Raw genomic sequence first — 20,461 nt, 5'->3', positions numbered from 1 at the left:
TTACTAGTTTGGGAATATTGAATGGTTTCCTAGTTTCCTCCAAAGGTAACCATGGGGTTTTATATAAATTTAATATTATTATAAACTGAAGATTTGTTAATTTTTCAAAGAATTCCCATGCATTGCCTTTGAGAGAGTTAAACACACCAATTAACTGATGTTAAAAGAGAACTTAAATTTTTTAAGGTTTGAAACAGAACTTAAATTTTTTTTAAGTGTCAGTGTCTCTGCGGGACCGCACTGCTTGCTGTTTGGGTGTCTAGACTTGTCAGATAGAAACCTTAGCCTGTTGTTTTGAGCTGAGAAATTTATCCTGAGCCTGTGACTTGGAGAGGTGTGAGGGAAGCTGCGCACTGCTTGGTTTGTAGGGCACTTTGGGATCGGTGTCAGGAGAAAGGCAGCCAGACAGGTTGGTGAGGTGACACTCGTGACAGATGTCTGCCCTGTTTCTGTAAAGCTTCTGACAACAGTGAGAAGAGTGGCAGCGGAGGCAGGCTGACTTTTGGGACCGGGACGCGTTTAGCAGTAAAGTCCAGTAAGTCTGAAAGGAAAGTGAAACATTTATGTCTCTTCCTATTATTTGTTCTAGCATAATTTTTGCATTGTCCTGTTTTACATGCCAGATGTACAAACCATAGCCCCTTTACATGTCTGTGGCTAAGAGCCTCTGTCCTCCCCATCTTCTCCTACGTGACAGGGGTGTGTTTTGTGACCTTGTCTGCTCTCATGAAGAAATCGACAGCAGTGCAGTTGGTAGCCATGTGTTGGCAGTCCCTGCCCTCATCTCCAGTCCCCTTATATCGTTATGTGTTTTGAGTTTTTACGACAGCAACAAGGGAGGGGAAGAAATGACCAGCAGCTTCAGCAGGACTGTGAGCTGTTCCTGGTGTTTGTGGGCTTTGGAGCAGCTGTAGCTAGAAGTTCTTGAGGTTCAGGGCATGGGTCTCTGGCAGAGAGATTTATGTAAAGGGTTGACATGGGGTGTGAATACAGGAGGAAGTAACAGACTCATCTTTGGAAAAGGGACTCAGCTCATCATCCAGCCCCGTAAGTGCTTCTGCCTGAGAGCTGGGGACCTCAGTGCAGACCGCATGGGAACATTCCCACACCCTGCTGATAAGCCTCTGGTCCCATGGGCATATCAGCAAGATCCCAAGCACACAGGCACTTTTGAGATGTGTAGATGTGGGAGGGGATAGTCTGGGGGGGCTCCTGGGTGCTTATTGTGAGCATACCCCCATTACTGGGGATTCTGGATTCTGGCAAACAAAGGATACCACTTGGGATGGAAGCATGAATATATAGCAACCGTTTTGTTATCAGCACCTTTGCAATGAAAATGACTCTCATGGGTGTTGTGGACATGGCTGTGTGGATAGAAGTTTGATTGTTTCTTCTTTTCTGTCTTCATGCCCTCTTCTCCACCTGACTTAGGGACCTTAAGTTAGAACAGTTATTAATCATTTGCTTTCTGAGTCCCATCTCTCATCAAATTCTGACAAGAGAGATTCATTAACATAAAAGCCAGAAAGGGAAAGGACAAGGAGTTCAATTCCCAGTGTCTGGGGAGTTGAACTTGACAACTTCTCAATCTTCATCAGCTATCCAGCACTCCATGATGAGCTGAGGTCAAAGAGGGCCACAACAGGTAGTATCTGGCCAGAGCCCCACCACCCTCCCAGGGTTAACGCTGCAGAGTCTGGGAGATGGATGAAAAGGGATCCCCAAGGGCTTGCCTGGGCAGCCTGCCCACGGGGAGAGCTCTGAGTAACAGAGACAGGATGGAGACCAGTGGCAGGTTTCTGTCATGGAGCATCTCACAGTGTAACACGGGCAGTGGCAGGAAAGTCATATTTGGGACTGGAACGAGACTTCAGGTCACCCTTGGTAGGTAACAGGAACCATAAGGTAACAACTGTGTGTGTGTGTGTTCAGTCGCTCAGTCGCGTCCGACTCTGCGACACTATGGACTGTAGCCTGCCAGGCTCCACTCTCCGTGGGATTTCCCAGACAAGAATACTGGAGTGGGTTGCTGTTTCCTTCTCCAGGGGATCTTCCCGACCCAGGGATCGAAACTGTGTCTTCCACATCTCCTGCATTGGCAGGCATATTCTTTACTGCTGACCCGCCAGGGAAACATTTGCAACAGGAGTGCTCTGGAGGGGATATCCTAGCTGGATGTAGTCCCACCTTTGTTCCAGGGGGAGGTGGTCTCACTGAGGGTACCAGTATTCCATCAGCATTTGTGCTAGTTTTTATTTCTACTACTGAGGCTTTCCTATCCACCAGTGAGAACAGACTTCTCCCTACTTGAAGCTTTTTCAGTCTTTGTTACTCTGTGTGTTTTCTTTGGAGCAGCAGGTTTGGGAAATTATCACCAGGATTATGTCACTCTGAGCAATAGAATGAAAAGGGTTCTCAAATAGAGAGTGGAGAGCTCTGCTCTTCCAGATAACTTTTCAAGGGTGACATGTGCAGACGGGAGGAAGTGGGTTAGAGTGACCTTCTGCTGCTGCTGCTGCTGCTAAGTCACTTCAGTCGTGTCCGACTCTGTGTGACCCCATAGACGGAAGCCCACCAGGCTCCCCCGTCCCTGGGATTCTCCAGGCAAGAACACTGGAGTGGGTTGCCATTTCCTTCTCCAATGTGTGAAAGTGAAAGTGAAGTCGCTCAGTCGTGTCCGACCCTTAGCGACCCCACGGACTGCAGCCTACCAGGCTCCTCCATCCATGGGATTTTCTAGGCAAGAGTACTGGAGTGGCTTGCCATTGCCTTCTCCGAGAGTGACCTTCTAATGACTGTTTTTGAGTGACTCTCAGAAAACTTGCTTAATGTCCTACACACTCAACTTCTGAGAGGAATTGTTTGGGTTAGACCCTTGGTGGAGTAAGACACTCGATCGTCTGAAAACCTAATGAAATGCCAACCCTCTCCCCCAACACACTGCTGTGTTTCATTATTTACCAATTATGAAATAACTACATGATAATTAACGTGAAATTATATAGATGAGCAGTTTGAGTATTTTGAACCCATAATTAAGATGCAAATTATCAACAATCTGGAGCATGCCACCAGGCAGTAACTCATATACAGTGGTCCCTGAAGACACACCATGTGTTTGGGCATGATTTGTTTGTGGCATGGGTTTATACCTAATTTGGGAACCTGTTAGAGAGCTGATTCTATGTCTCAGAGTGCCAATTTGGGTTCTGGATTAGCTGTGCTCAGTGCACTGAGAAGTGCCCACTTGTACAGCCTAGTAGCATGACAAATAGCTCCATTCCTGTGAGAGGAGAGAATGGGACAGTTGTGTTGTGGTCTTAGTTGGTGCCTCTGCTCCCTGCCCCTGCCACACTGGGAGCCTGGCTGCAAGCTTTCCTTGGGAGGTTTTTGTTAGAGGGTGTACTGCTGTGGCAATAATAACAACAACCTACGCTTTGGAGCAGGGACCAGACTGACAGTAAAACCAAGTAAGTGAGGGAAGCGGGTCAGTCTGAAAGGCAGCGCTGTTCTGTGCAATTCAGCAGGATTAGGACACTGCTCCGCCCAAGGGGGTCAATGCACCTGCTTTCTTTGTACCTGAGCTGGTTGGAGTCCGTTCCTTGATGAGTTCTGGCAATCCTAAGAATTAGGTCATGAAGAAGTAGAAATTTTCGTTGGTTTCTTCCTTGGCTCTAATGATAATACGCAAAACCAAATTTAAAAAAACCAAACAACTCAGAAATCAGGTTTTCCTCAAGAAGATCCCTCCTCCTCTCCGAGAGGAGCACAGCCAGCTCCTTTGTTGGGTTTTTATTGGATTTTATGGTTGTTATTCTTTGTAAGAACTATGAAAGTGGCATGGTCCCCAAAATAGCCACTCTCTGACCCCCGTGCTAGATGCCATATCTCTGCCTGACCTTGCAATTGTTCCACGTGTCTCAGGCATGAGTCAGCCATCAGAACTCAGTGTTCTGGGAGCAAAACTGGGGGTTTAAGATCAAGCTCAGATCTATCCGCACAGCCAGCTGTTATTATTAGAGAAATGTCCTATCCCTGCCAAGGTACTGGGAGTTGAGGCTGCAAAGCAGTGAGACTTTCACTATAGGGCAAGTGGTCTCCCTTATTCTGTCTCCCCCTGAATCCTTCCCACCCACTGATTATTGTAAGGTCCCATATGACTGTGTGAATGTTGGCAGCAGCCAAGGAAAGCTCATCTTTGGAAAAGGCACTATGGTCTCTGTTAAACCAAGTAAGTGTTGGGGGATTTCAGAGACTAATCAATGAGCGCAACTAAAGCACAATCCAGGGAGAATGAGAAGAAATGTACCCACCCTGCAGGATGAGCCCACAGAGCTGCCCCGGTCCAGGTGTCTGGCTGTCCTCAGTTCAGACAGGCCTGGCCTCTGCTGGACACAGGGTTTCACAACGTGTAACAGGGCCCCTCCCCAGGTTGGCACTTCTCAGGAGTGATCGCCCACCTCACTGTGGTGAGTGAGCCACCTTCTCAGCAATGGTCTCCTGGAAGGGGGCCCTGGGAGACCCATGGTCTGTGTGACTGCAGGGTGATGGGTGTTTAGACGTTAGATTTAATGGAGGGTCCCATGAGGAAGAGACGGGTTTTTGTTTGGGGAAGGTGCACTGTGGAACTCAACGCCGGCTATGTGCTCCACTTTGGCCAAGGCACCTCAGTGCTGGTCACACCCGGTGAGTTCTTGTGGTTCACTCCTTATCCTTTCTGGAGAGCCATCCAAAGGGACCTGTTGAAACGCAGCTGAACTTAATTGCTTTGTTTAGCATGCAGTTGTTAACTATGTAGGATGTGTGAGTAAGATATGAATACATGTTTCCCTGGAGGCTGGATTTAGTTATCAGTCCTGTGGGCAGTTTGATAAATTGTATTAATACCATAGTCAGTGTTTCTTGAAGGTCCACAAAGCACGTTGAGGCTTTGGGGAAAAAGCAGAGATAAGAGGCAGAGAAGCTCGGTGATAGAGACGGAAACAAACCAATGAAAAGGAAAGCTACCAAAGCAGCAGCGTGTGGCCACAGAAGCGTGTCCTTAACAGATAAGCACTGAGGAGCCGGTTGCACTTAGGCCGTGTCACCTGGTGGAATTGGAAAATCCAGCAGGTGGACTGAGGGCTTGTGTGAGGGGTGGGCAGCAGGAGTGACGAGCTTCTCGTGGCTTTCCTCTGCTGGGAGAACAGTGGAACAATCCAACTTTCTCTGGTGTGAGGGCGGCCCTCAATGGGTCATATCAGTGGACAGCCCCCTCCTTCACTCTGGGGACAAAGGAGTTCCCCACACAGACTTCTCCCATCCCCCAGCCTGGCTGAGTCTACTCTGCGGGAGGGACATAGAATCCCTGTACCCTGGAAGCCTCCCTGTCGCCACTGGATTGCCTGTGATAAAGCAGGGTGTTTATCTGAGTTGTGAAGCTGTCAGGGAGAAGGGAGGAGAGATGTATTACAACAAGCAGTATTGAAAATTTTTATGCTATCTCCACCCTTGCAGAGTTCAGTGCTCTGGGGTTTGGGTTTGGGTTTTTTCTGCTAGAATTATAGAAACTGAGGTGCTTTCCATGCAGGCACACTCTTTGCAGAAATGCCTGCCGTCTCACATTTCAGTTGTATTTTGTCAGCTACCCTCTGTGCCTGAACCAGGTGTGACAATAAGTAACCAGACTGATTTGTTAACAAATAGAGTTTGTACATTTAAATGAGTGGCCCAGTCAATCCACTCAGCCTGAAGTGACACACACTTCAGCCCCCACACACCCTACTATCCATTGCTCACCTCCTCCTTTGAATCTGCCCTCAAAGGGCCTGGAACATTCTTTCTGTAGCAGCCTTGATGGCTTTATCTTTTGAAGGTGAATTTTTATTAATAAGCAAGAGACTTTTGGAGCCATGACTTATAAATAAAGGAGGGATTCAAAATAATTACTGGTACTATCGTGGTTCCAAAAAAGGAGGTATGACTGTAAAATAAAGTCACTGTTATGTATGTGTGGCCCATAAACTGGTCCTAAAGGGAATACTTTGAAGGGTTCAACCATCATTTAGATGTTTAAATCCTGACATGTTTGTTAAAACAGCCTCTTTTCTTAATAAACATACAAGATAAACATAGCCTGAGACTGAGGAAGTTTTGCAAGCCCAGACATAACCAAAGCAAGAAGACGTCAGTATGAACTGAGATGTTATCCCGAGTAAATCCCTTTTAGAAAAACATGAGGGCAAAACCTTCCTATGGACAAAGCGCATACAATATCTTGCTAATTGACTCCAAAGCTACTGTAAGAAAAGGGGAACCCTATGTCGGTTTGTGTAGAGCCACGTAGCACTGTGACTCAGGAAACTACAAATACATCTTCGGAGCAGGCACTAGGCTGCAGGTTTTACCAAGTGAGTATTACAGGCAAGACAGATTATTTTAAATGTTGTTGGTATCTGAGAGGCAAAGGTAACATAAGAGAAATACTTGCCGTAAACTATGGAAGCAAAAATGGCAGCTGCCTGAAGTGGCCATTCTGGGTCCCTCCACTCTGGACGGGAGGGACGAAGGAGAGCTTGGGGCTCACCAACATGAACTTACCACCAATTTCATAAGAATTATATTAATTACTAGAAAATATTTATTGGCTTAAGACTTTGAGAGATTCCTCTAAACATGGGAATTCTTTTCAAAACTGTACTCTTGTTCCACATTTTTCACTTGCTTTTCCTACCCCTCTTTATACCTTTCTCCCTTATCCAATTCAATGCTTTATCTGGGCATTCATGTTTTGAGAAACCATCATGTTCACTTCTTAGCCTGTGACTTAAGTAATTAAGTGATAGTTGCTCAGCCATGTCCGACTCGTGCAACCCCAAAGACTGTAGCCCACCAGGTTCCTCTGTGCATGGAACTCCCCAGGCAAGAATACTGGAGTGGGGATCTTCTTGACCCAGGGATCAAACCTACATTACAGGCAGATTCTTTACTGTCTGAGTCACCAGGAAAGCAGGCTCTCTAAAACCTGGACCCTTTCTGTTCTCCAAATCTCTTTCCAGCTGTTCCCTTTCTCAAATGCTCTGCTCCAGGCAAACTGGACACCTGCTTCCCCTGAATGCTTACAATTGCCCACACCTGAACCTGGTGTCCATAGCTCAGACTCCACGGACCCACCAATGAAAGCAGACTTGCAGACATGAAACAAATTGTTTTTCAGCCAGGAGACCCAGCATAAGTGTCACCAGACTTCATTTCACAGGACAACTTGAGAAACTATATCCCTTCTTCAAAATGACGGAGGCTTGGGTAAGAGATCCAATAGGCAAGTAGCAAAGTAGGAAGGAAGGAGATGCTTCTGTAACAGGTGTGGAGAGGAGGGAAGACATTCTCTGGAGGAGAACAACACTGACTAAACCCAAGTAGGAATGTATAGGCTGTCATATTTCCTGCATGTTTCTTGTTTTCCCTCTGGAGGGGTCCATTCCGGTTTGTTGGTTGTTAAGCCCCCAGTGCCCCCGCCTGCTGCCCAGAGTTAGGGAAGAGGAGGGGACACTTTGCCCTATACTCAACAGTGGAAGTAAAAGGTAAAATCATTCTCAGATTTTCCTTCAAGCTACCTCAAAATTAAGAGAGGCTCAAAAGAATCTCCTTGGCGGAACAGGAGAAGCTACCTTTAAAAGAATGCTTTTAGGTTAGTCCTTGGCTTGTATTATCTCCTGGGAAAGGGACAGTAAGAAAGGAAAAGTCTCCACTAGGACAAAGATAGAAAGTAGTGAAAGTCCTTTTCCTGGTGATTGTCCAAGCTGGGGATGAAAGGTCTGGAGCTGGAGTCAAGGGGGAGCTCCAGGGCTGACCAGTGCCTGCAACTGTCTCTAGTTTGTTGGAATGAGAACAAGACAGGAATCCCCTTACACATTCGAGAGCCTGGGCACCGGAGCCAGGCTCCAGCATCCTGAAAGTGTGGACCAGCGTGCCCACCCCTCTTGCCGGGTGGGCAGTGGCAGCTGCCCTCAGTCTCTACCATTGCGATAACGGCATCTCTGACTGCTTTTGCTTTGGTGCCATCCATGGACAGGAACTGTTCCTGCTTTGTCCAAATGAGTTACATGATCTTCAGAACCTCAGGAAAATTATTATCTAAAGCACCAGAGGATAGCTAGGGTTTTGGCAGTCTGGGCTTTTGTGGGAAAGTATTCTGGGCTTTTGTGGGAAAATTCCTTCTTTAGAATATTTAGAAAGAATACCCTCCATTCATCCAATGTGGAAACAGTTCTGAACTCCAAGCTGGAGCTAGGATTCTGTGCCAGGTTATTACTGTGACAATTACTTAATATTCTCCATGCTCACGGTATCGCTTCTTCCAGAAGATCTTTAGGGAAAACTTAGTTCAGTTTCCAGGAGGTTTTTGCTGAGCTGAAGATCACTGTGTGAATAATAATGCAGGCGGCATGTTCACATTTGGAGGGGGAACAAGGTTAATGGTCAAACCTCGTGAGTATCTCTCCTGAATCCATAATGAATGTTCTGATTTCTAAAGGAAGCCATAGCACTAAACTTCATTTGAGGACTTTCTCCACCCAGTGTTTTTAAAGTTAATTCTAACCATTAATCCTAATGATGATAGAGCATACATATATGTCATATGTACATGTGAAAACGGGCGCATAGGTAATTCTCTGGAACAGAAACAAATAAGCTGGAGGATAACAGATTCTTTGTCCTTTTTGTCTTAACCATTTGCATCAGAGAGTCTGGGTTGAACTCAGGGACGGCGGAGCACTGGAGTGGGAGAAACTTCTCCAGCGACTTTGTGAGGATTTTACCATGCCTTGCTGGCCTGGTGAGAGGACAGCTTGGTCTGGAGCTTGGGAGAGGAAATATAGAACTTCAGAACAGCCTTTGTGTCCCAACCACGCTGTGAACTGGCCTTGATTATGAGCAGTCTTCCCCACTGCTTCTTTGGCCAGGATCCCAGCAGGAGAAGCACGCTGGCTAGATTTGGGGATTGAAAGGGATTTCCTGGTACACATTGGCCTGGTCGGTTTCTGTAAAGCTTTCTATGACTGAGTAATATTGGCAACAACCGTAAGCTCATTTGGGGACTGGGGACAAGTCTGACAGTAAATCCAAGTGAGTCTTCAAATTAACTCTCTCAAACCTGTCTCTGTAGTTTGAAGTATCTGAGAAACTGTCTCCTCTTTAGAGAGACAGTTTTAAATGTGCGGTAATGAGTAGTGTTCTTCTCTTGTCCACCCAAGCTGAGTCCTCACCTCCCTCTCAATCAAAATAACTAGATAGAACAGTTCAGATGTGCCTCTTGGGAAAGCAATTGGAGTGTTAGACTGTGGTCTTACAGAGCAAACAGGTGGCCCATTTCAAAATAGCCATCAGGAAGCATCAAAAGTTAGACAAGGTGAAACTACACATCATGTAGCACAGCCTCCTTAGTCTACACTGTACCAACGTCATCGCAGGCCATCAGTGAATCCTGTTAGACTCCAGCCAAAGATAACTCAAGTGCTGCTGGGAACTCTCAGAACTCAGGGCCCTCCCGGTGGCCTCCCTGGAGAGCATCTCCCTAGTATGGTTTATCCAGCATGACTCAAACCTACCATGTGATTTCTGCATCTCTCAGTTCTCTTTGGCTTACAGTCTTATGGTAGATTTACTAGAAGTAACAGGGAAAGAAGTTGGTTTCATCCTAATTCTGGTCTCTAGAAGAGTTCTTCTCTCCAAAACTCTTCAGAAACATCTTAGGGACCACCCACCCTGCTCAGAATTGTGCCTTGTACAACCAGACTGGTTCCCAGCAGTGTTTGCTGTGGCTTTGGCTAGCTCCCAGGGAATTTCTGGAGCTCTGGCTGAAGCTGTGGGGAGAGGAGTAGGGGTGATACAGTGAGCTCAGAGGATTTGGGAAAGACATCTTTGATAGAGGCGTTAATGAATTTCTAAATGAGCTTCTGTGTGTTAACTTGATAAGACTCTCCAGGGAGAAGGTCACCCTTACCTTTGCAACTCTAAATGTAAGTCATGGGTTGCAAGAAAAAATGGGAAATGTCAATTGCTATGCCAAAATGAAGGGAGTGGGTATAAATATTGAGCCAGTTTTAATGTTAAGTTTATGAAATGTAAGACTTTCAGGAGAACCTTCTCAGGGCACCTTTATTAGAATCGATGAGCTAACTATTTAGTCAGTGTTACGGGGATGCACACTTTAAAGGGGAACCCAGAATTTTTTTAAGGCCAATGAAAGGTTTAGCCACTATAGGTGAATTCTGGAATCAAACTGTCTTGGTAAACCCTAACTCTGCTACTTGCTGAATGTGTGACTTCAGGCAGGTAATCTAATCTCTTTATGCTTCATTTTTTCATCTGTTAAGTGGAAATAAGAACAGTATCTATATCACTGCATTGTTAGGAGATTAAGAGAGTTCATACTGACCAAGGGCCTTGCATGCAGTGACACATAGTAAGTCTCCAATAAATATTAGTTATTATTACTAGATCAGGTTGCTGAAGGGAGGAAAGGATCTCCTTTTACAGTTTTTGTAAAGTAGAGCATTACAGTGTGGCTCAGGAAACACAGGAAGACTCACCTTTGGGCAGGGGACAATGTTACAAGTAAAACCAGGTAGGTCTGATGTTCCGAACAGTCCAGAGTTACCCATTAAGCTCATTCTTTGGTTAATCTTCTCTGCCTTTTCAACTTATCAAAGACTCTTGTTTTTTAGATTTCATCTTTCGTTAACACTAGTAAGGAGAATGTGGGTAAAGCTTGGCTGGTACAGTCTTTTCTAACTCACTTGGTTTCAGTTAGTGGCGAGAAAAGGAGCAAGACTTGAGGTGAGTTAGGTCTGGAATTTCTAGGCAAGACCAAGAGAATATAATTTGATGGGAGACACAAAAACATCAAGTGAAAGAAGTGTACCAAAAATAAAGGTGATTTTACATAATAGCATACTGTAGTGAGAGCCACCCCAGCAGCCACGAGAATTCTCTTAAGAATTGTCTTTCAAGGGGAAGATGGGTAACATGAAAATGATAAGTTTTTGTGTGAAAAAAATGGGGAAGAAAAATGGGAGACTGTTGATAATTTGGATTTTTTTGTTAAGAAACGTGGAAAAGAACATTTTTTCCGTAGGATGGTTGGTAAAAGGCTATCATCAAGTAGGAGTCAAAAGAGCCAAAATGTGAAAGGTATCCCCCAGGTGAGCCCCACAGAGAAAGAGGAGGAAGAAAATGGCCCAGAGTAAAGTGTTTTTGTACTGGGCAGAAACACTGTGTTAACTTCTGGAGCAAAGCAGCTTGTCTTTGGGACAGGAACAAGCCTCACCATCCTCCCCCGTAAGTTCTTTGCCACTTGAGAAAAAGCCCTTAATCTATAATGACCAGCTCTCACATCCCAGACACCTAATGAATTTCTAAATGAGCTTCCGTGTATTAACCTGATAAGACTCTCCAGGGAGAAGGTCACCCTTACTTTCACAGCTCTAAATGTAAGACATGTTGTAAGAAAAAATGGGAAATGTCAATTGCAGTGCCAAAATGAAGAGAGTGGGTGTAAATATTGGGCCAGTTTTAATGTAAGTTTATAAAATGTAACCCTTTCGGGAGAACCATCTCAGGGCACATTTATTAGCTTGTGTCTGCACAGCACAATCATCCAGTTAATTTGATTAATGTCAGTAGCTGATCCAAATATTTAGGCATTTCCTTGAGAAACCTTTTTGGGGCTCAGAATGGCCTGAATTGACTGTCACATTACCTAAATAATTGCCAGATCTGTTTTACTTTGCGCTGTATAGACTCAGCCTAATAAAAACAAATGCTGCTCTGTTTTTTCCCCCGTCTGTCTTGTCTCCACGCAGCAAGTTTTCCTTCTATTCAACAGCAACTCTGCGCGCAAAGACACCCAGCAAGCCATTTGACTTATGGCTGCTGCTGTTTTGCATTTATATGACTCCTTTCCTTGGAAGAGATTAAGACACTTCATAGGAATTATTAGCTAAACAGATTGACAGCCTAATTAGAAAGAAAGAAACAGATTCAGAGGATCTTTTGTGGCTGCCATTCCTGCCCCTTCGTGTAGAACATTTGGTCAGATGGTTCTGCAAAACAGAGTAAGACGGGGGCTGGGCGGGGGGTGTCTCTGTTTGCAGTGGGCCCCTTCTTAGCTGCATACGAGAGGTTGTTACAGGAGGGAAAAAAAGCACTAAATATGTCAGGGTGACTGACAGAGCTGGGAACATGTTTTTCCTCTAGCACTCCTGCGTTCTCACAAATCAGAGCAGGACAGATTTTGACATCAGCTGTTGCTCTGTGGGTCTACCCTTCTGTTTTCAGTGCCTTCCTTCTCCCACTCCTCTGTCTAACTCCTTTCTCTCTCCTGTGATCCCTGAGTCTCACGCCCACCCCAGCACCAGCTCCACCACATACTCAAGAGGCTGCCAGCCTCTTTGGCCATCAGTGGTATTTTCCTCAGCTCCATGAGTGCCCCTCCAAAAGCTCAGGCACCTGAGGGGATCCTCCTGGCCACCCCGGGTACCGTATGCCTGTATCTAGGCTGGAGCTGGGCCTGGGATGAGGGAGAGCCTCTGGAGGAAGGTCAGTCAGAGAATGAGGACCACTGTGGCCTTCGTGATACATGTGTCTGAGCCCCCTCCTCCCTGGAAAACTGTAGCTTCCACCTTGATTCCACATGTGTGGCTCTGAAGGGGGGCAGGTTTCTGTAGTGGAGTCAGCCATTGTCGACAGTCAGCCTTTGGGAACGTGCTGCATTTGGGGTCTGGCACTCAAGTGATTGTTATACCTCGTAAGTATAAGCATCTCTTCTCATTTCTGTGGGTTAGTACGTCAATCAAATAAAGGAGTTATCCCCCCACCCCCGTTTCCCAGCTAGTCTCTGATGGGATACGATTTCTGGATCTAGCTGCACTGCTGGATTGACCATTAAGGCGATCAAATTCATTTTCAGATATAACTTCAACTGATTTCCGTTAATGCTGCCAACAGCAAAGGGAAATTAGAACGTGGTGGGAACCTAATCTATGCTCATCACTGCTGTGGGAGGGCAGTCATTTCTTCTTATCCCCCGGCAGTCAGACTTAAGAATTCAGCAGACCTTTTCCAGGCCTGTCTTCTCTGGCAGATTAAGTGACTGTGTCCACTAACTTTCTTGAGGGAAAACATACAAGATAGATACGTTCCCCTTCAGCTTTTCCTCAGAAAGCTTTTTGTTAGTTATTTTGGCAATATACTTTAGCTAACATATTCCCTCCTATTCGTGTTAATAATATCTTGGCTTAAACAAGCAATTCCCCCCCCCATTATTCAAAATGCATTGCTGCGTGTAACCCACTGCTCTCTCACCAGCCCTTTTGCCTTCACAACATTCTCTGAGAAAGTAAACAGGATCACACATCATCACACATAATTTCACAGAGAGAAAAGCCGAAGCGCAGACAAGTTGAATAATTTAAGTCAAACCCAAAAAGTCAGAACTGGGATTACAGCCTGAGATTCCTTGTTTTCTTATGCTGAATTATCTTGAGCTGTCACCTCAGTGAATTGAAAACATAATAAGCACCGGCCATTGGAATTTGCCCGGATTGGAACTTAACCAAAACAAAAACTGATTGTTTGATGATTGCATGGGTGTTTGAAATGTATGCCCAGATCTTCTTTGCCACTGGTAATTATTTGGTGTCAGAGACAGGGAGAAAGCCGAGGGGCCAGAGTTGGGCAGAGCGCCTTGCTAGGCTCAGGGGTTTTTGTAGGGCTTGGTATCACTGTGTCTCCAACAGCGACAAACTCATCTTTGGGGCTGGAACCAGATTACAAGTTTTTCCAAGTAAGTCCTAGAAACCAAGCAGAGATTTCAAAGGTGTTTTGTATAAACAGTCAACTGGCTTTGGTTCATCCTCAAGGTACTGTGGGCCACCCTTCCCAATGCCGTGCTCTGTAGGGCTTTCCCCAGAAAGCTGGCTGTCTGGTCCTCATTCCCCCAGGATACCATTTCTCACAGAGAGAAGGTTCTGTAAACCAAATCAGCTCAATCTATGTGTGAATACCATGGTACTGACTAGAATCTTATCTGCAGTGAAAATAAGACAGTAGAAAATCAGATGCATCGTGACTCCAGACAAACGATCTGTTTTTCTCGTTTGCATTTTTATTTAAAGTATCAGGGAAGGTGAAGCGAGTTCAGCTTCTCCCATTTGAAAACTGTTTATGAATTACTCTTCCCTTGTATGCAGAGAGACCGAGATTGACTTTAGATGTTTAGTCATTTGATTTCATCATCTGTGTCTGGAATCTGAAATGGGCGAAGGAATCAAATGTAATTAAATGAGCAAATAATCTTCAATAGTCAATATTCCTACATTGTTTTATGTGCTTGGCTCTGGACTTTTATCTGGGACTTATCTCTAATAGGCTCCCCAGAAGGACAGTGAAGGTTTTTGTTAAGGTTTTTGTCTCTGTGTGGATCGCAACTATCGGTTGATCTGGGGCTCTGGGACCAAGCTAATTATAAAGCCAGGTAAGTCTCAAAGATGTGACTGTAAGGGGGAGGAGACGTGGGTTGAATAACACAAAAGGCATAGCATGCAAATTATATTTTTAAGAACAATCCAACCTGCTGGAGACAAGGCACTTGATCCAAAAGGGCTTTTCACTCCCAGCAAGAAGCAGTGTTAGCCACCAACTCTCTTGTTTGATCTGCTTGCTTCCAGAGTGAACAGTGCTTAAGTCACCCTCCAAGAGAGCAGAGTTGGGTTGTTACAAAGGTTGATTCCCTCTAAGATGGTTGGAATGCTTTCCCAAGGATATAACCAGTCTCACTTTGTCAAAAGAGAAGGCCAGAGAAAAGGCCAAGAGCCACAATCAAAGGCCAGGGGATGAAAGCAGTATTTGCCACTTCCCCAACATCCTTGTCTCTGGCTGCTATCTTGCGTGGGGAAGAAGATGCCTGCAAAGCTTCTGGCCATTTGCTGGAGAACCCCCTGGGGTTCCGGACCTCAGCACAAGCCCCACAAGAATGTAGTATAAAAGGTCGTATAAGGGCATGTGAGGGGTATAAGGAGCCTAAAGGGATACGTGGCAAGTCAGTTCTCAAAGCAGTGGAACTCAGGAGTTCTTAACCTGGGAAGACTAAGCCCATTCGCCCCCACCCTGCCATGCCCCTTCCTGTGGGTTGTTGTAAGGCACTGAAAGGCTGTGTGAATTATGGGGGTGCTGCCAACCAGCTCATCTTTGGGAGTGGCACGCTGCTTTCTGTCAAGCCAAGTACGTGAGTAGTGGGATTCTGTGTCCCTAGCAAGTGGGAAGGAACAGCCACTCTTTGATGAAAGGGAAGGATGAAGGTACATTTCTTACCCCTCCATTATTCCTTATCTAGTCAGGCTCTCAAATGTCCTAATCTCCTCACAGCACCACAGAGTCAGAGAAGGGGAAATGGGCTAGTGGTAAGATAAATCCCAGGAAGAAAATCCCCTGTAGAAAAATCCTTCTCATCTAAATGCTACAGGCTTTCTGCTCAGTGAACTTGATTTCCAGGCCATTTATCAGCTCTGGTCCTACCTTTATCTAGACAGGTACAACCTCTCCTAGTCTGTTCGTGGAGTTGTATGTGAGCCAGTCCAAGCATCTTATTTTTCTTCCCAAAGAGACCTGAGAGCTATGGTTGGCGAGATTGCTAAGAAGGCAGACAAAATTGACCCAGGGTAGGGGAGGCCAAAGACAAGGCTTAGGGTTGGCTATGGTTGTTATTTAGACACTTAGTCATATCCAACTCTTTTGCAACCCCATGGACTGCAGCCCACAAGGCTCCTCTGTCCATGGGATTTCCCAGGCAAGAATGCTGAAGTGGGTTACCATTTCCTCCTCCTGGGGATCTTCCCAACCCAGGGATCAAACCCATGTCTCCTGCACTGGCAGGCAAATTCTTTACCAGTGAGCCACCAGGAAAACCCTAGGATAGGTTGCTGCTGCTAAGTCACCCCAGTCGTATCCGACTCTGCGTGACCCCACAGACGGTTAGGTCAGTATTAAAATGGTGATCCATGGAATACCTTCCCCATATGTCCTGCATTTGTTTCCCTTTTCATTTTCCCTAGAATACATCCTTTTGGCTTGTTCTTGGACACTCACTGCTCCCAAGCTAAAAGGAGAGAAAACTAGTATTTAACTCGCTTTTCAAATCTGAAGAGGCATCAAGTCACAGTTAAGTTGGGAATGAGATCTAGTCTCCTCTCTCCAAGTTTAAAATCCTGTCACCAAGGCCCCATTTTTAACCAAGATCTGGGGTCACCGTCTTGGCTGCTCACTCCTCTCTCTTCTCTTCAAGTCTCAGTGTATGTGTTAACATATATGTTAAGACTCAGCCAATGCTCAGCTTAATGAGAAAAGGGCTCTTGTGTGCCCTTATCCTTGTCTTTAGGATACAATCTTTCTTGTAACAGAAAATGTTCACTTTTTTCCTTTATTTCAGAACTGGACTTTCTTAAAGGGTAGTAGATTCTGTGTTATAACTCGCTTGTTCGTCTGAAACATCCTAAGAGCCCATGGTAGCACTTCTTTAGGAAAAGATAAGATGGTTTGCCACTTGTTATTCTTCCCTGGTGAAATATTTTCTTAGGCTACCACATGAACACTATTACGTAGTGAGAAAACTTGGAAATACCCTGATCAGTGAGTAGGGAACAGGAGCATGGCATTTGGGTGGAGTCTGGACAGGAATTCAGACAGCTCTGAAGCTGGAAAACATCCCTGTGGGTATAGGAAGGCATCATCCTTCCAGACCTGTCAGTCTAGGGCTGAGCTCACACGTATGAGAACAAGAGTTGTTAACAGATTAGTTGATTTGGCCATGGCAGATTGAAGCCTAACAATCCAAAAGGTCTTTAAAGCTCCTACAATTTGGTCTTTTTAAATAAAAGTATTTGCTTTTTGTAGCAGAACCAGTATTTTCTTCTTATCATAAAAGACCATTTTCCAGAAAGACAAGGAAGAAAAACATGGGGAATCCAATGCCCCTTCACTCCCGAGCCATGTGTGTGGTGGGGTTTCACTAGGGGTTTCAGTAAAAGCAGGTAATGCTGTGGGGACTAGAAATACCAGAATCTTCTTTGGAACTGGAACCCAGGTGGTGGTAAAGCCCAGTAAGTAGCCCTGTTCTGTTTATACTTGACCAAACAAATAAATCCTGTGAAGTTAGTAGAGATTTAATATATAGACAAATGTACCTTTTGAAAAATGACTTTTGCAAATGCATGAAACATTCATGGTTGTTGAGAATACAGCAATAATGATAAATGGATACAGAATGAGACCATCCCAAATTGCCTTTAATATGGTAGCTCAGCTCTTCTTCTTAAAGAGATACTGGAGTCATGAGTTATTTACAGCCCAGTATCTCTGAAACTATGCTCTGCAATGATTTGTGTTTTTACTGTGATGTTGCCCACAGAACTTGTCTTCCATTCTACTAAAAATGAGAATCTATCTCATTTTAAATGCTTCTCATGTGGATAAGGTAACTTCTTTGTCGCTCATGCCTGCATATGTATTTATTTCTAAAAAATCCAATATAAAACCCAAACATTATCCCAGTTTGACAAAGGTCCCCATCTAGTCCTATACATGTCAAATTTCACTAAAAGCATAGCTTTACTATTCAAATGCAATGGGAGAAAGAAACAACTGAGATAAATTGATGATCCCAGATGGCTTATTAACACCTGAAAGGGAATTCAGAGCGAAATAAAATGGCAGGCATGGTGACAGGATTTTTGTTTCATGATCAACTCCTCCATGGGGAGTAAAAACTTTTTGAACATGCCTCACTGGGGAGGAGGGAAATAATGAATTCAGGAACCTGGCATTCCTGGGGGTGCACCTGGGATGTCAGTTTCTCCACAATACATTTTGGAAACAAAGTGACTCATCCAAGTGTCAAGCCAAAAAAATAATAGTAAGAGGCAGGTGTTGTCAAGTTGACTGACTGAGTTATTAAACTCTCAGTTCAGTTCAGTTCAGTCGCTCAGTCGTGTCCGACTCTCCGCGACCCCATGAATCACAGCACGCCAGGCCTCCCTGTCCATCACCAACTCCCGGAGTTCACTCAAACTCATGTCCACAGAGTCGGTGATGCCATACATTAGGTTATAATTGAAACTATGGACTGACCAACTGACCAAAGAGCTTTGAAATAGAATGGCTTAATCTTTGAATGGTTTAACTGTGGGAAATGACCAAAGACAAATAAACAAACTAGAGGACTCCATAACTTTACTTTGCGCTGTGTGCTCTGCTATACTAAGTCACTTCAGTCGTGTCTGACTCTTTGCCACCCTATGGACTGAAGCCTGCCAGGGTCCTCTGTCCATGGGATTTCCCAGGCAAGACTACCAGAGTGGGTTGTCATGCCCTTCTCCAGGGGATCTTCCTGACCCAGGGATCAAAGTCCCGTCTCTCATGTCTCTTGCACTGGCAAGTGGGTTCTTTACCACTAGCACCACCTGGGAAGCCCAAGTTTGCTTTAGAGCTAGCAAATATGACCAATCCACGCTAATCCTTTTTTATAACTGTGATAAAGACACTTGGGGGGTCAGGTAGTCAATGAGGAGGAAACAGTGGGGTTTGTTTTTTTATGGGTCAAACGAGGGTTCAATCAGGACTGGTGGTAATGCCATCCAGTGTCCATCTCCTAGTGGTGAGAAAACATATGCATGGACTGTGAAAGAACAACATTCCCTGAAAGGCTAGAGTCCTTCTGGGCCAAGGGATGACCCGCACTACCACTCATAGGGCAGGTCTATAATCAATGTAGCAAACATGAGCTTGACCTCAGGTAAGGTATCTTCAGGGTTAGGTGGTACGACCCCTCCAGAACAGAGCCCAGGGTGAAGTGAGGGCTCTGTGAAACAGTTCTGTTTCAGGTGAAATTCAGATGTGTGTCTTGTGTAGCCCCTTCCTGCCCCCATCTTTCTTCAGACTCTGAGGAGTGGGCTTCTAGCTCGCTAGCTGTCTGCTCAGTCATTTTTCACCTGCTGCCACAGAACTGTGTTAGATATCACAAAGGAATTCACTGAATTGTTGCTTTTATCATTCACTCTCAGTGTCAAATGAGGTCGTCCAATTTCCCCTCTGCATGTTTGCAACAAGCAGCATAAAATTGAAGCAAAACAACCAGGAGACACAGAGAAAGATAACTGAAGAGATAACAAGGCCTGTTTACTATAGTAGAAAGGAAAATGCCCCTTGAAGGTGAGATAGCCATCAAGCTTTCCTGAAGAGTCACTGGGAGTTTTTGTTGTGGCCCCAAACACAGTGTGAACAAACCGCTGGAAACATTGTCTTTGGAAGAGGGACTCAGCTTCATGTTCTCCCCAGTAAGTGCTGTTCATGTGATTTTCTGATATTGACTCCCGTTGACTGAAAGTGGTTTGGTGTTGGGTGGGAAAAGCTTCTTCAGCTCTAAGACATGTGGGCAGCCTCTAATCCTGAGTCCTTCTGCTCTACAGAGAGGCCCAGTCCTTGACCCTTCCACAGCTTAGCCAGACATCAAATTCTTTCCCCTCTAGAGCTTGAAAAGTTGCTACCAGTGCTTTTGGTGCTTAAATATTAATTATCCTTTCCCCAGTTTATACATGTTAAGATTCAAAAATTGTGAAACTTGTGTGCAAGGGTCATTTTCAAGTTTCCCCTCAGGCTGCTCCCCACCCCCTCATGGACTTTGGACACATCATTAAATCCAGGATGATTTCTGACTTCAACAAAGTGGCTTTGGAAATGACCCCAGCCTTCCATTCTTCATAAAAGACCCACTTTCTCTGTTCAGCCTCTGCTAAAATTCCTGGCTCTGGTGCCCCACGCCTTCGCATTTCCTTTGTTCCAGGGATGAGTCGGAGATAACTTTTTTAAGAGCTACTTTAATGCCAGAGGCAACAAAGATGGTGTGTCAGCCAAGAACAACATCTTGTGTTGAGCCTTCTCACTCTATGCCATTTTCCAAATCCTTTTCTTCATTTAGGTAAAGCAGCCACTCCTATTTATTCCTAGCACAGCAAAGGGTTCATTATGAGGCCAGAGACAGGAGTTTCCTTTGGAATATATTTCACAGGCTAACAATAAGCTGGAAGTTTGCAGATAGTTCACAAATGCATTCTCAGGCTACAACTCCATGTATGGAAGCCAGTATGGGCTTCCAGGGAGAAGGAGGCAAAGACGTGCTAAGGGAAAACAAAAGCTATGGTTTAGTGGAGGAGATTTCTGGGTCATTCCACCCAGGGAAAAAAATTAACATGAAGAAACATTCAGTAAACACCCAAGGCCAGGCATTCAGAGTTTTTGTGATAAAGGCAATCACTGTGGGGATTCAGGAGACAGGCGACCTGTCTTTGGAAAAGGCACAAGACTTGTTGTGACTCCAAGTAAGTGTCCCTGGCCATCCCTGATTTTGATCAGCAATAGCATCCAT

The 20,461-nt window shown here is 45.1% G+C and overlaps 1 gene segment (V, D, J or C); it reads left to right on the top strand.

Moving 5' to 3' along the window:
* Positions 1-4,571: 4,571 nt before the first annotated feature.
* LOC129563263 (T cell receptor alpha chain constant-like) overlaps positions 4,572-20,461 on the top strand; it is a 55,188-nt gene continuing 39,298 nt past the window's right edge. The window contains 1 exon segment of the C gene segment in view: positions 4,572-4,689. Coding sequence covers positions 4,575-4,689 — 115 coding nt within the window.

Source organism: Moschus berezovskii, chromosome 9, assembly GCF_049115385.1.
Source record: "Moschus berezovskii isolate FMDL1 chromosome 9, NW_MosBer_1.0, whole genome shotgun sequence".
NCBI classification, from domain to species: domain Eukaryota; kingdom Metazoa; phylum Chordata; class Mammalia; order Artiodactyla; family Moschidae; genus Moschus; species Moschus berezovskii.
The sequence above is the reverse complement of the archived record's forward strand: the minus strand, read 5'-3'. Positions and strand labels throughout refer to the sequence as shown.